General features: G+C 46.4%; 1 protein-coding gene across 4 annotated transcripts in view; it reads right to left on the bottom strand.

Annotated features, from left to right (window-relative positions):
• Window positions 1-12,360, bottom strand: part of UIMC1 (ubiquitin interaction motif containing 1) — a 34,143-nt gene extending 21,783 nt beyond the window's left edge. For 2 of the 4 annotated variants that reach the window (XM_038771095.1, XM_038771098.1), the window contains exons 1-4: window positions 12,325-12,360; window positions 9,730-9,829; window positions 4,034-4,188; window positions 2,464-2,554 (exon numbers count right to left, since the gene is read on the bottom strand). In XM_038771095.1, the coding sequence (XP_038627023.1) occupies window positions 2,464-2,554; window positions 4,034-4,180 (238 nt within the window). In that variant the 5' untranslated portion in view covers window positions 4,181-4,188; window positions 9,730-9,829; window positions 12,325-12,360. The remainder of the gene's footprint in view (window positions 1-2,463; window positions 2,555-4,033; window positions 4,189-9,729; window positions 9,830-12,324) is intronic. The other 2 variants (XM_038771097.1, XM_038771096.1) reach the window with 2 other exon arrangements.
• Between the last annotated feature and the right edge of the window lie 2,860 nt (window positions 12,361-15,220).

Here is a 15,220-nt window from a genome sequence, read left to right on the forward strand (position 1 = left end):
TGAAAAACACATCAGGGCTCATCGGTCTGTGGCAGGGTTTTTTTTTTGTTGTTTTTTTTTAAGTCAGCTAGTGGGATCATAAAAGAGAAGGAAGGAATTGGGAGGATTTCAGACTGAGGAGGGTCTCAGAACCAGCAGGACCACCAGTGACTGCTGGGGTTGTGAGACCCTTGAGGAAGGGGATCGCTACTAATTCTAGCGTGCTCTCCCGTGGGCTGAGTTTGGTGCTCTGCACACAGAATGCATGCGAGAAATGCTAGGGATCGGCTGGGTGGGTCTGACATCCACACAAGCAGCGTTACAGAATAAATATCTGTAATTCGTTTATTATATCTGCCATTTATTTATTATATTTGTAATTTACTTATTTTTATTAATGTCTGCCTCCCCCTCTAGACTGTAAGCTCATCTTGGGCAGAGAATGTGTCTGCTTATTGTTCTATTGTACTCTCCCAAGCACTTAGTACAGTGCTGTGCACACAGTAAGTGCTCAATAAATATGGCTGACTGACTGACCGACGAATTGACTTAGTAGTAACAGTAATTGCTCTTTAGGCGTTTATGGTGTGCAGGGCACTGTACTAAGCACCAGGAGAGACTCTACATATATGGGAATCAGACACGGTCCCTGTCCCTCAGAAGGTTCACATGTGACATCTCTAAAACTCGATGTGCTTCTTTTTATTTTATAGTATTTGTTAAGTGCTTACTATGTGCCAGGCACTGTACAAAGCACTGGGGTAGATCCAAGCTATCAGGTTGGACACAGTCCCTGTCCCACATGGGGCTCACAGTCTTAATCCCCATTTTACAGATGAGGGAACCGAAGCTCGGAGAAGTCAAGTGACTTGTACAAAGTTACACACAGCAGGTAAGTGGTGGAGTCAGGATTTGAACCCAGGTCCTTCTGACACCCAGGCTCACGCTCTAACCTCTACGGCCATGCTGCTTCTGACATGGCTGCCAACGTCTGACAAACTTCGGATGAACGAAACAGAACTCCTTATCTTCCCACCCAAACCCTGCCCTCCCTGATTTTCCCATCACGGAACCACCATCCTTCCCATCTCACAAGCTTATCACCTTGGCATTATTCTTGACTCATCGCTCTCATTCACCCCACCTATTCAATCTCTCACTAAATCCTGTCGGTTCAGCCTTCACGATGTCACTAAAATTCCCCCCTTCCTCTCCATCCAACCTGTTACTGCTTTTCATCCAAGCACTTATCCTATCCCGCCTTGATTACTGGATCAGCCTCCTTGCTGACCTCCCTGCCTCTCCCCACTCTAGTCCATACTTCACTCTGTGGTCTGGATGGACCGTCTGTCTACCAAAACATTCAGTCCACATTTCCCCCACTCCTCAAGAACCTCCAGTGGTTGCCCATCCACCTCCGCATCAAAGAGAAACTCCTCACCATCGGCTTTAAAGCACTCAATCACCTTGCCCCCTCTACCTCACCTCGCTACTCTAACACACCTTGCACACTTTGCTGCTCAAAAGCCAACCTTCTCACGTACCGCAATCTCATCTATTTCACCGCCGACCTCACGCCCTCCCTCTTCATCTCCCGACATTTCCTCTTCTCCCTCTCCCTTCTGCGTCACCCTGATTTGCTCCTTTACTCACCCCTCCCTTATCCCCAAAGCACTAACACCCATATCCCTAATTTATTTCTATTATTGTCTGTCTCCCCCTCTGGACGGTGAGCTCATTGTGGGCAGGAATGTTTTATTGTGTTGTACTCTCCCAAGCACTCAGTACAGTGCTGTGCACAGAGTAAGCGCTCAATACGATTGAGTGAGTGATTGTTCGGGCCGGGGGGGTCGAAAGTGTCCCGCCGGGGGCTTTAGCTGACTCACAGGTGCTGGGTCTCCCTCTCCCTTCTGCATCGCCCTGACTTGTTCCCTTCATTCATCCCCTCCGCCAGCCCCACATCACGTACGTCCATATCATTTATTTATTTTATATAAATGTCCGCCTCCCCTTCTAGACTGTAAAACAGTGGGCCGGTAATGTGCCTGTTTCCTGCTGTACTCTCCCAAGCGCTTAGTACAGTGCTCTGCAAAGAATAAACGCTCACTAATTACAACTGAATGACTGAATGTTCCCGGCCTCTGCTGGGAACGATACAGCACTCCTGAGAACCAGCGCTTAGTACAGTGCCCGGCACTTAAAAGACTCTTCAATAAAAACCTGTACCTTGGACACACCCCCACGTTTCGAACAGTCGCAGCAGTGAGGAGTTCCAATCAATCAATAAGCAATCCCTCAATCAATCGGTGCCTCGCCCTGCAACGGAGGGGCCGGGAGACCACTCGGTCGGCGAGCTGGAGCGGAGGCGGCCTGCTTCTGCGGGACGACCTCCGGCCCCGCCTTTCCCCTCGGTCAATCCCACGGCAGGGTCCGCTCGGGTGCCCCTCTGCCCGCCCGTTCCCCGCCACCCGGGTGAAAACCTACGTGAGATTTTCCTCTTGGCCGAGCACTTGGCCCTCTCCACCTGCTGCCTCGTCTTCGTCCTCGGCAGACCGTTCTCCTCCTTGGGCTCCTGCTGCGGACGAAGCAACGCGGTGAGGGCGGAGACCGTTAGAAGCCGCTTGCTCCCCGAGCACCGAAACGCCAACGCAAAAGCGGCGGCCCGGCCTAGTGGACACAGCCCGGGCCTGGGAATCGGAAAGACCTGGGTTCTAATCCCGGCTCCACCACCTGTCTGCTCTGTGACCTTGGGCAAGTCACTTCTCTGAGCCTCAGTTACCTCACCTGTAAAATGGGGATGAAGACTGTGAGCCCCACGAGGGACAACCTAATCACCTGGCATCCTCCCCAGCGCTTAGAACAGTGCTTTGCACATAGTAAGCGCTTAACAAATGCCACCATCATCATCATCACCTCATCTGTAAAATGAGGATTGAGATCGTGAGCCCCGTACGGGAACTGGATTGTGTCCAACCTGATTTGCCTATATCTTCCCCAGTGCTTAGTATAGTGCCTGGCACATAGTAAGCACTTAATAATAATAATGAAGGCATTTATTAAGCGCTCACTATGTGCAAAACACTGCTCTAAGCGCTGGGGAGGTTACAGGGAGATCAGGTTGTCCCACGGGGGGCTCACAGTCTTAATCCCCATTTTACAGATGAGGGAACTGAGGCACAGAGAAGTGAAGTGACTTGCCCAAAGTCACACTGCTGACAATTGGCAGTCGGGATTCGAACCCATGACCTCTGACTCCAAAGCCCGTGCTCTTTCCACTGAGCCACGCTGCTTCTCTATACCAATTTAAAAAAGAAACCCTCCAAAGGGGGCCCTGAGGAGAAACTACATGGAGGCCAAACAAAACGGCGCATGCTTTCTTTGGAGCTCAGAGCGGGGTAAAGTCTGGTGACTGAGAAAAAGTTGGGAGAATAGATAAAAGGCACCCCTCACCATCAAACACATCTCCATCTTTTCTCTCTTGTCCATAAAGCCTGATGAATCAACTAATTGTTGACTGATTAATTGGTTTTAATGGATTAAGATCAGTCAATCGAGCAATCTCTAGACTGTAAACTCATTGTGGGCAAGAAACGTGCCTACCAGCTCTGTTATACTGTCCCCTTCCAAGCGCCTAATACAGTGCTCTGCACACAGTAAGCGCTCCGTAAATACCGCTGAGTGACTGGAGTGGACACTTTCTTCATTCAATCGTATTTATTGAGCGCTTACTGTGTGCAGAGCACTGTACTAAGCGCTTGGGAAGTACAAGCTGGCAACATAAAGAGACGGTCCCTACCCAACGGCGGGCTCACAGTCTAGAAGGGGGAGATAGACAACAAAACAAAACATATTAACAAAATAAAATAAATAGGATAAATATGTACAAATAAAATAGAGTAATAAATACGTACAAACAAATATACATATATACGGGTGATGTGGGGAGGGGAAGGAGGTAAGGCGGGGGATGGGGATGGGGGGAAGGGGGAGAGGAAGGAGGGGGCAAAGTCTGGGAAGGCCTCCTTTCTGCTTCAACCTAAACAGAGCCACTGACCTCTCCGTCGCTGTCCGAGATCACGATGAAAGCGTCCGCAAAACTCCGCTTCTTCCTCACGTGGACCACGGCGTCCGGTTCTTTCTCGTCCTCTTCCGTGTTCTGAACTTCAGGGCTGTCGGCGACCTTCTTCTTTTTCCGGGGCATCTTTCACTCTGAAACAAGAGGAGGGTACAAAGGTGGGTTACTCCAGCGGTCTTTGCGATAGTCCGCTTATTTCCTGGACGGCCAAAGGCCCCGGTTGAACCGAAGTGGTGAAAAGATGTTGAGGTTCTTCCGGGGGAAATGACGACTGAGGTTCTGACTCCCGCTCACTAAGGGACGGCTGGGAAGCAGCATGGCCTGGTAGACGGAGCCTGGGTGTCAGAGGGCCTGAGTTCTAATCTCAGCCCCCTATCTTGCCTGCTGCGTGACCCTGGGCAGGTCATTTGACTTTTCCGGGCCTTGGTTACCTCATCGCAGAATGGCGATCAAATCCTCCTCCCTGTAACTGGACTGCGACAGTGACAGTGTATATATGTTTGTACATATTTTTTTACTCTACTTATTTATTTATTTATTTTATTTGTACATATCTATTCTATTTATTTTATTTTGTTAGTATGTTTGGTTTTGTTCTCTGTCTCCCCGTTTTAGACTGTGAGCCCACTGTTGGGTAGGGACTGCCTCTATATGTTGCCAATTTGTACTTCCCAAGCGCTTAGTACAGTGCTCTGCACATAGTAAGCGCTCAATAAATACGATTGATGATGATGACAATCGTATGGATTGAGCACTTACTGTGGGCAGTGACAGGGACTCTGGCTCCACCACTTGTCTGCTGTGTGACCCTGGGCAAGTCACTTCACTTCTCGGGGCCTCAGTGACAGGAACTGGGTCCAACCCAATAATCCTGTATCTACCCCAGCACTTAGTATAGTACCTGGCACACAGTAAACTCTTAATAAGTACAGTATATATATATATATATATATATATATATATATATATTTCAACTCAAAGTAGAATTGAGCCATTTCTGCAGAGAATGTTATTCCCAATTCCCTTTTTCCTTCCTCCTATCTGTATACTACTACAGGAAAATCTCTCCAGCTTGAATGCAAGCTCCTTAACAGCAGGAATCATGTCTATTTACCCAACTGTGGTCTCCCAAGTGCTTAGCACGGTGCTGTGCTCCCAGTGAGCGCTCAATAAATAGCAGCATTAGTACTTGTTGAGTCCCCGCTAGATGCAGCGCACTGCACTGAACACTTGGAATGAATACGATCGATTGGTTGAACCTGTCATTTCCCTACTCACCCGTGACTGCTCCCGACCGACGATGTAGAACAAAACTAATTCAGGGGAGAAATTATAACCCCAGCCCAGTGGCTTCGCTCTTCTCCGAGGAAAATCCATAGCGGGAGAAGTGGCCATTAATTTTCCTATCAGCCTGCAAGCATGCTGATTGATTGATACACACGAGGTGAAAAAAACCACGTTTCTGCACCATTCAATTCTCCTCTCTCGTCCACTCTTTATTTACTCTTTGCGGAACCTATCGCTAACGCACAAAGATCAAGAAAAAGGACGACGGGCGTCTGGTTAATTAAGAGAAACGCTGAACACCGAAGAGGAAAAAGAACTCTCTTTGCAAGACCAACTGCTGGTGTCAAAATGCTGCCGTTTGAGAGAAGCAGCACGGCCTAGTAGACGGACGGATAGAGGCCGGGCCTGGGAGCCGGAAGGATCTGGGTTCTAATCCCGGCTCTGCCACGTGTGTGCTGTGTGGCCTTGGGCGAGTCACTTCACTTCTCAGGAGCCTCAGTGCCTCACCTGGAAAATGGGGATTAATAATAATAATAATAATAATGGTATTTGTTAAGCGCTTACTATGTGCAAAGCACTGTTCTAAGCATTGGGGGGATACAAGGTGATCAGGTTGTCCCACGTGGGGCTCACAGTCAATCCCCATTTTACAGATGAGGGAACTGAGGCACAGAGAAGTGAAGTGACTTGCCCAAAGTCACACAGCTGACGAGTGGAGGAGCCGGGATTTGAACCCATGATCTCTGACTCCAAAACCCGGGCTCTTTCCACTGATTAAGACTGTGAGCCCCAAATGGGACAGGGACTGTGTCCAACCCGATTAGCTTATATCTACCCCAGGATTTAGAACAGTGTCTGGAACCTAGTAAGCATTTAGCAGATACTGTAAAAACAGAATAAATATGACTGATTAAATGTAAGAAGCGCTTTCTCCTTGCTAAAGCCCTGGGGAAGACTGAGGAAAATCAGAACACCAACCCTCTCCCAAATAAGATCACCACCTAAGGGTTAGGGAGAGCACAGATCTCAAACGCTTTTTCCAGACGAGGAAACTGAAGTCCAGAGATTTACTCAAAGTCATCCGGAAGGCCAGGGACTGAGCTGGAAATATTTCTAGAGTCTCCTGACACCCAAACCCAAAGGGGAGATGTTCGGAGTCAACAGAAGAGCAGCGTGGCTTGGGGGGAAAGAGCATCGGCCAAGGAGTCAAAAGACCTGGGTTCTAATCCCTGCTCAGCCACTTTCACTCAATTGCATTTATTGAGAGTTTACTATGTACAGAGCAGTGTACTAAGCACTTGGAAAATTACCAAACAACAACAAACAGGGATATTCCCTGCCTGCAACTTGTCTGCTGCGTGACCTTGGGAGAGTCACTTCACTTCTCTGGGCCTCAGCTACCTCATCTGTAAAATGGGGTTTAAGACTGTGATCCCCATGTGGGACGTGGACTATGTCCAACCTATCTTCTCTCTACCCCAGTGCAGTACACTACAGTGCCTGGCACTTAGTAAGCGCTTAATAAATACTTTTTTTAAAAAAAATGGCATCTATTGAGCACTAACTGTATGCGAAGCACTGTACTAAGTGCTTGGGAAAGTACAAGCCAAAAGAGTTGGTAGACACACGCTATTTTTGGTTTGCACTTCAGCTCAGGGCCCGTGTAATCCTCAAGAGCCTACTGGCTTATTTTCAAAAGAAAACGAAAGGCAAAGGTTCATGGGGCAGCCTCTTCTTTCTCCCCACAAATTCCCAATTCTGGATCTGGCTTCTGCCCAGGACCAGAAGTCGGAAGGCGGGAAGAGAGGGAATTTGGGACCCAGCTGAAAAAGTCATTACTGGAGCACCAACAGCATTACTCGCTCTCGCCACCCACGGCTCCCAGAGAGCCATGATTAGAACCCAGTTCCCGACTTCCAGGTGCATGGTCTTCCCACTAGGAGGAAGAGGAAGGGGGGGGGGAGAGAAAGAGAGAGAAAGAAACTACAATCCCCCTACTTTCCTGTAATGAAAGTCTCACAAGCCTCTAGGACTTTGTTCGCGTAACTCGAAACGTCAAACCTCACCACCTTTTCAACCGCTTCAAAAGGCCATCCCCTTCTTTAACTTTTAAAAGTAGAGAGGAGGGGAATGTTAAAAAAAATCTGAAAAGTAAACTTCTAGACTATGAGCCCATCGTTGGGTAGGGACCGTCTCTATATGTTGCCGATTTGTACTTCCCAAGCGCTTAGTACAGTGCCCTGCACACAGTAAGTGCTCAACAAATACAACTGAATGAAACCAGCCATTTTAAACACCCGCGAGGCCACTCTGAGCACTAAACGCACGTTCAACTTCCTGATCAAAGAGATGAAACCCCGCTGACTGCACAACTGCACATTGTAGAGGAGACCGCGGGCCTGGGAGACACACAACCTGGTTCTAATCCCAGCTTTGCCGCTTGTCTGCTGTGTGACCCTGGGCAAGGCACTTGGCTTCCCTGTGCCTCAGTTTCCGCATCTGGAAAATGGGGATTCGATACCTGGTCTGTCTCCCCTTTAAACTGTGAGTCCCACGTGGCACAGGGATTGTGTCCAGCCTATTAGTATTATCCCAGTGCTTAGAATAGTACTTATCACATAGTAAGCGCTTTAAGAAGCACAATTATTATCATCATTTTAACAGTGGGTAAGGTAGAAATGCAACCTGCAAGCAGACACTTAAGGGCAACTTCGCTAACAAAATTTCTGAATCGGGCAATAGGCACTGCTTCCCAGTAACTCACATAGGGAAAATATTGAATTATAGGTGAGCTCTTCAGCATGCGAAGTGGGTGAATTAACACTGCCGTTTCAACTCTGCTTTCCCCAGCTCCCAGATAAATGTTCCGTCTCAGCGAGGTAACGTATGCACTTTCTTATTTTATTTTATTTGGTGTGCAAGGTTCCCTAACCCAACGAGCGACCAATTCGACAGCGGGGGGAAAAATTTGCCGTTTACCGAATGCTTTGCCTGAAGCACGTAAATAAAGAAAAACCTTTTTCCCTAGCCTTCAATCAGCTGCTGGGCTACTCGGTAAGTTTTCAAAATATCCCAACAAGCAAGGGATCAATAAGAGACAACAGGCAGGAGTCTAGCCCACATAAATCCATAAAATCGAAATTTTCAGCTTTGCTAAGACAGTGAGCTGCGGTGTTTCCAGAGTGACGTTCTGAAAACACAGAGCAGGGTGACAGGAAGGAATGCACGTGCTCATCTTAATTATCAGACCATAATTATTATTATCTAACGACAAGAGTTAAGCACTATTTAAGCACCGTCCTCCAGAGTCACTGACAGGACGACTTTTTTGATCATTCAAGCTGGGGTTTTAAGAACGAATTACCACTGATAATAATAAAAATAATTATGCTACTTAAGTGTGATTTGCCAAGCATCGGTTCTACGCGCTGAGGTGGATACGAGTCAATCATGTCAGACCCAATCTCTGTCCTCATCTCATCATTTAATCATCATTAAATACGATTGATGATGATGATGATGATGTCCCACGTGGGGCTCACTCTCTTATCCCCGTTTTACAGATGAGGAAACTGAGGCACAGAGAAGCCAAGTAACTTGCCCAAAGGTCACGCAGCTGATGTATGGCTGAGCCCAGTTCCTACTCACATCGAGGTCTGTGCTTTACCTATTAAGCCACACTGCTACTTAGGAATTTCAGGGGCACAGCGTGGCCCGTAGGAAAGAGTCCAGGCTTGGGAAGAAGAGGATTTGGATTCTAATCCCGGCTCGGCCACGTGCCTGCTGTGGGACTTTGGGCAAGTCGCTTCACTTCTCTGGGTCTCACCCTCCTCATCTGTAAAATGGGGATTCAATCCTCTTCCCTCTGATTTAGACCCATGAAGGACTGGAACTGTGTCCAATCAGATTATCCAATACCTATCTACCCCAGCGCTTAGTACAGTGCCCGGCACGTCGGAAGTGCTTAATGGGCACCATTAAAAAACAAGGACATCCTCTGAGGTTGTAAGCTCCTTCAGGGCAGGGAGCACGTCAACCCACTCAGTTGTACTGGACCCTCCCCGGCGCTGAGTACAGTGCTTCAAACACTGTAAGCGCTCACTAAATAGCCCAGACTGACGGGTCGGTCTCAGCCCCAGTGGATCCGTTTTTAACGGTGATAGTTGGGACTGAAGCATTTTGGGATGAATCCAGAGACAGTAAAGCTGACCCCGGAGGAAGGAACTCAACTATTTATTTCAAAGGCAACAGTCTAAGGGGCGTCCTTGAAAAGCCACCCATTTGTGATATTATTTATCATCTCCTCTCGGCACATCCATCATCGCGATACACCGGTAGAACAATCGCTGACAAGATAATTCAAAATCTTGACATTCCAAGAACTACACCTGTCAAAGCTGCTGTGACAGCTGAGGAAAGGGAACTGGAAAATGAAGTCTGAATGAAGGAATCTCACCCGAAACAAGGCGATGCTCGAAAGGCTCTGGGCTGGAAAAAAAAAAAAAGAAAGAGACTGCTCAGAATCAAGCAATCGGTGGTATTTATTGAGTGCTAACTATGTGCAGAGCACTGTTCTAAGCACTTGGGAGACTACGATACAAGAGAATTTGCACTCTCCCTGCCCATAATGAGTTTACAATCTAGAGGAGCAATGGATTTTATCTTCCCCTCCGCCTTCCACACACTCAGGCCTAACACTCAGGGCTTAGAACAGTGTTTGGCACATAGTAAGAACTTAAATACCATCATTATTATCCCTGAAACCTAACTTTTATGGGGTGGGGGGGAAATCATTAGACGAAATTCACTAAGAAACAGCTTCCCTCCTCCTCCTCATCATCAATCGTATTTATTGAGTGCTTACTATGTGCAGAGCACTGTACTAAGCGCTTGGGAAGTACAAATTGGCAACATATAGAGACAGTCCCTACCCAACAGTGGGCTCACAGTCTAAAAGGGGAAGACAGAGAACAAAACCAAACATACTAACAAAATAAAATAAATAAATTTCTGTTTTGAGCTGGAGGCCCAGTGAACAGGTTGGTGTTGGAGAAGCGGGCAGTAACAATTATAATAATAATTGTGGTATTTGTTGAGCACTTGCGATGTACCAGGCACTGTACTAAACGCCTGGAGGGGAAGAGGAAGGAGGGGGCTCAGTGTGGGAAGGCCTCCTGGAGGAGGGGGGTTCATTCATTCAATCATATTTATTGACGGCTTACTGTACGCAGAGCACTGTACTAAGCGCTTGGGAAGTCCAAGTTGGCAACATCATCATCATCAATCCTATTTATTGAGCGCTTACTGTGTGCAGAGCACTGTACTAAGCGCTTGGGAAGTACAAGTTGGAAACTTCTAGAAACGGTCCCTACCCAACAATGGGCTCACAGTCTAGAATGGGGAGACAAAGAACAAAACAAAACATATTAACAAAATAAAATAAATAGAATAGATATGTACAAGTAAAATAGAGTAATACATCCGTACGACCTCAAAATAAAATAAATAGAATAAATAGAATAAATAAATAAGTAAATAAATAAACAGAATATGTACAAATAAAATAGAGTAATAAATCCGTACGAACATATATACATCTATCCAGGTGGTGTGGGGAGGGGAAGGAGGGAAGGCGGGGGGGATGGGGAGGAGGGGGAGAGAAAGGAGGGGGCTCAATCAATCAATCAATCGTATTTATTGAGCGCTTACTGTGTGCAGAGCACTGTACTAAGCGCTTGGGAAGTACAAGTTGGCAACATATAGAGACAGTCCCTACCCAACAGTGGGCTCACAGTCTAAAAGGGGGAGACGGAGAACAAAACCAAACATACTGACAAAATAAAATAAATAGATCAATCAATCAATCAATCGTATTTATTGAGTGCTTACTGTGTGCAGAGCACTGTACTAAGCGCTTGGGAAGTACAAGTTGGCAACATATAGAGACAGTTCCTACCCAACAGTGGGCTCACAGTCTAAAAGGGGGAGATGGAGAACAAAACCAAACATACTAACAAAATAAAATAAATAGAATAGATATGTACAAGTAAAATAAACAAACAGAGTAATAAATATGTACAAACATATATACATATATACAGGTGCTGTGGGGAAGGGAAGGAGGCAAGATGAGAGATTTTTAGACTGTGAGCCTACTGTTGGGTAGGGACTGTCTCTATATGTTGCCAACTTGTACTTCCCAAGCGCTTAGTACAGTGCTCTGCACACAGTAAGCGCTCAATAAATACGACTGATGATGATGACTGTCTCTATATGTTACCAACTTATACTTCCCAAGCGCTTAGTACAGTGCTCTGCACACAGTAAGCGCTCAATAAATACGATTGATGATGACTGTCTCTATATGTTACCAACTTATACTTCCCAAGAGCTTAGGACAGTGCTCTGCACACAGTAAGCGCTCAATAAATACGACTGATGATGATGATGCCTGTCTTTATACGTTACCAACTTATGCTTCCCAAGTGCTTAGTACAGTGCTCGGCACACAGTAAGCGCTCAATAAATACGATTGATTGATTGATGGATGGAGAGGGGGACGAGGGGGAGAAGTAAACAGAGTACTAAATCCGTACGAACTCCAAATAAAATAGATGGAATAAACAGAATGAATAAATACACGGAATAAATATGTACAAATAAAATAAATAGAGTAATCGATCCGTACGAACATCATCATCATCAATCGTATTTACTGAGCGCTTACTATGTGCAGAGCACTGTACTAAGCGCTTGGGAAGTACAAATTGGCAACATGTAGAGACAGTCCCTACCCAACAGTGGGCTCGCAGTCTAAAAGGGGGAGGGGTGGGGAGGGGAAGGAGGGATGGGGGGGGGAGGGGAAGGAGGGATGGGGGGGGAGGGGAAGGAGGGGGCTCAGGGTGGGAAGGCCTCCTGGAGGAGGAGGGGGGGTGTGATGGGTTGGTGTCGAGGCATGTGATGGACGGAAGGGACTCACTCACCGGGCTGGGGGCTCCGACCTCGTAGGGGCGAAGGGCGGAGGGCTCCCCTCCGCGGCGTGGGCACGGGGCGGACTGCGCAGGCGCGGCGGGGCCGGGGGCTCGGGACCGAACCATCCCGACCCGAGGCGGGGGGGGGGAGGAGCGCAGGCCCGCCGCGGCACGAACCAAGTCAGCGCCGGGGGGGGGGGCGGCATTCATTCAACCGTATGTAAGCAGCGCTTACTGGGTGCGGAGCACTGGACTAATCAATCAATCAATCAATCGTATTTATTGAGCGCTTACTATGTGCAGAGCACTGTACTAAGCGCTTGGGAAGTACAAATTGGCATCACATAGAGACGGTCCCTGCCCAACAGTGGGCTCACAGTCTAAAAGGGGGAGACAGAGAACAGAACCAAACATACCAACAAAATAAAATAAGTAGGCTAGAAATGTACAAGTAAAATAAATAAATAAATAGAGTAATAAATATGTACAACCATATATACATATATACAGGTGCTGTGGGGAAGGGAAGGCGGTAAGATGGGGGGATGGAGAGGGGGACAGGAAAGAAGGGGCTCAGTCTGGGAAGGCCTCCTGGAGGAGGTGAGCTCTCAGCAGGGCCTTGAAGGGAGGAAGAGAGCTAGCTTGGCGGATGGGCAGAGGGATTGGGGGCATTCCAGGCCCGGGGGAGGACGTGGGCCGGGGGGTCGATGGCGGGACAGGCGAGAACGAGGCCTAACGGTGAGGAGATTAGCGGCGGAGGAGCGGAGGGTGCGGGCTGGGCTGGAGAAGGAGAGAAGGGAGGGGAGGTAGGAGGGGGCGAGGGGATGGAGACACTAACCGCCTCGGAAGTCCAACTGGGCAACATACAGAGACGGTCCCGACCCAACGGCGGGAGGGGGAGGGAAGGGGGAGACAGAGAACCAAACATATTAATAAATATTAATAAAATAAATATTTTATTTATAAATAATATATAAATGTATATTTATAAATATTATATATTATATATGATCTCATATATAATAATATGATGATGATATATAATAATATATTATATTGTATTGTAATGTGATATAATAAATTATATGTTATATATTATATGATATGATATATTATAAATATTGTATATGTAAATATATGAATAAATATTAATAAAATAAATATGTACAAATAAAATAGAGTGATGTCATCCTCGTTCATTCAGTCCTATTGATTGAGCGCTTACTGGGTGCAGAGCACTGGACTAAGCGCCTCGGAAGTCCAACTGGGCAACATACAGACACGGTCCTGACTCAACAGCGGGCTCACGGTCTAGAAGGGGGAGACAGAGAACCAAACATATTAATAAAATCAATATGTACAAATAAAATAGAGTAATGTCATCCTCGTTTATTCAGTCCTATTGATTGAGCGCTTACCGTGTGCGGAGCACTGCACTAAGCGCTTGGGAAGTCCAACTGGGCAACATCTAGAGACGGTCCCGACCCAGCGGCGGGCTCACGGTCTAGAAGGGGTAGACAGACAACAAAACATATTAATAAAATAAATATGTACAAATAAAATAGAGTAATGTCATCCTTGTTCATTCAACCCTATTGATTGAGCGCTTACTGTGTGCGGAGCACTGGACTAAGCGCTTGGGAAGTCCAGGTTAGCAACATACAGAGACGGTCCCGACCCAACAGTGGGCTCACGGTCTAGAACAGGGAGACAAAGAACAAAACATATTAATAAAATAAATATGTACAAATAAAATAGAGTAATGTCATCCTCGTCCATTCAACCCTATTGATTGAGCGCTTACTGGGTGCGGAGCACTGGACTAAGCACTTGGGAAGTCCAAGTTGGCAACATACAAAGACGGTCCTGACCCAGCGGCGGGCTCATGGTCTAGAAGGGGGAGACAGAGAACCAAACATACTAATAAAATAAATATGTACAAATAAAACAGAGTAATGTTGTCCTCGTTCATTCAGTCCTATTGATTGAGTGCTTACCGTGTGCGGAGCACTGGACTAAGCGCCTAGGAAGTCCAACTGGGCAACATCTAGAGGCGGTCCCGACCCAATGGTGGGCTCACGGTCTAGAAGGGGGAGACAGACAACAAAACATATTAATAAAATAAATATGTACAAATAAAATAGAGTGGTGTCATCCTCGTTCATTCAGTCCTATTGATCGAGCGCTTACCGTGTGCGGAGCACTGAACTAAGCGCCTCGGAAGTCCAACTGGGCAACATACAGAGACAGTCCCGACCCAACAGCGGGAGGAGGAGGGAAGGGGGAGACAGAGAACCAAACATATTAATAAATACTAATGAAATAAATATTTCATTTATAAATAATATATATAAATATATAAATATATATTTACAAATATAAATATTATATATTATGTATAATAATGTAATATTATATGATGTAATAATATGTGATTATATATGTTATATTATATTATGATATGTTATATGTGATATAATATTATATTATGAATATTATATATAGATATGCAAATAAATGAATGAAATAATATTAATAAAATAAATATGTACAAATAAAATAGAGTGATGTCCTCGTTCATTCAGTCCTATTGATTGAGCGCTTACCGTGTGCGGAGCACTGGACTAAGTGCCTCGGAAGTCCAACTGGGCAACATCTAGAGACAGTCCTGATCCAACGGCAGGCTCACGGTCTAGAAGGGGGAGACAGACAACCAAACTTATTAATAAAATAAATATGTACAAATAAAATAGAGTGATGTCATCCTCGTTCATTCAACCCTATTGATTGAGCGCTTACCGTGTGCGGAGCACTGGACTAAGCGCTTGGGAAGTCCAAGTTGGCAGCATACAGAGACGGTTCCGACCCAACAGCAGGCTCACGGTCTAGAAGGGGGAGACAGAGAACA

Source organism: Tachyglossus aculeatus, chromosome X2, assembly GCF_015852505.1.
Source record: "Tachyglossus aculeatus isolate mTacAcu1 chromosome X2, mTacAcu1.pri, whole genome shotgun sequence".
Taxonomy (NCBI): domain Eukaryota; kingdom Metazoa; phylum Chordata; class Mammalia; order Monotremata; family Tachyglossidae; genus Tachyglossus; species Tachyglossus aculeatus.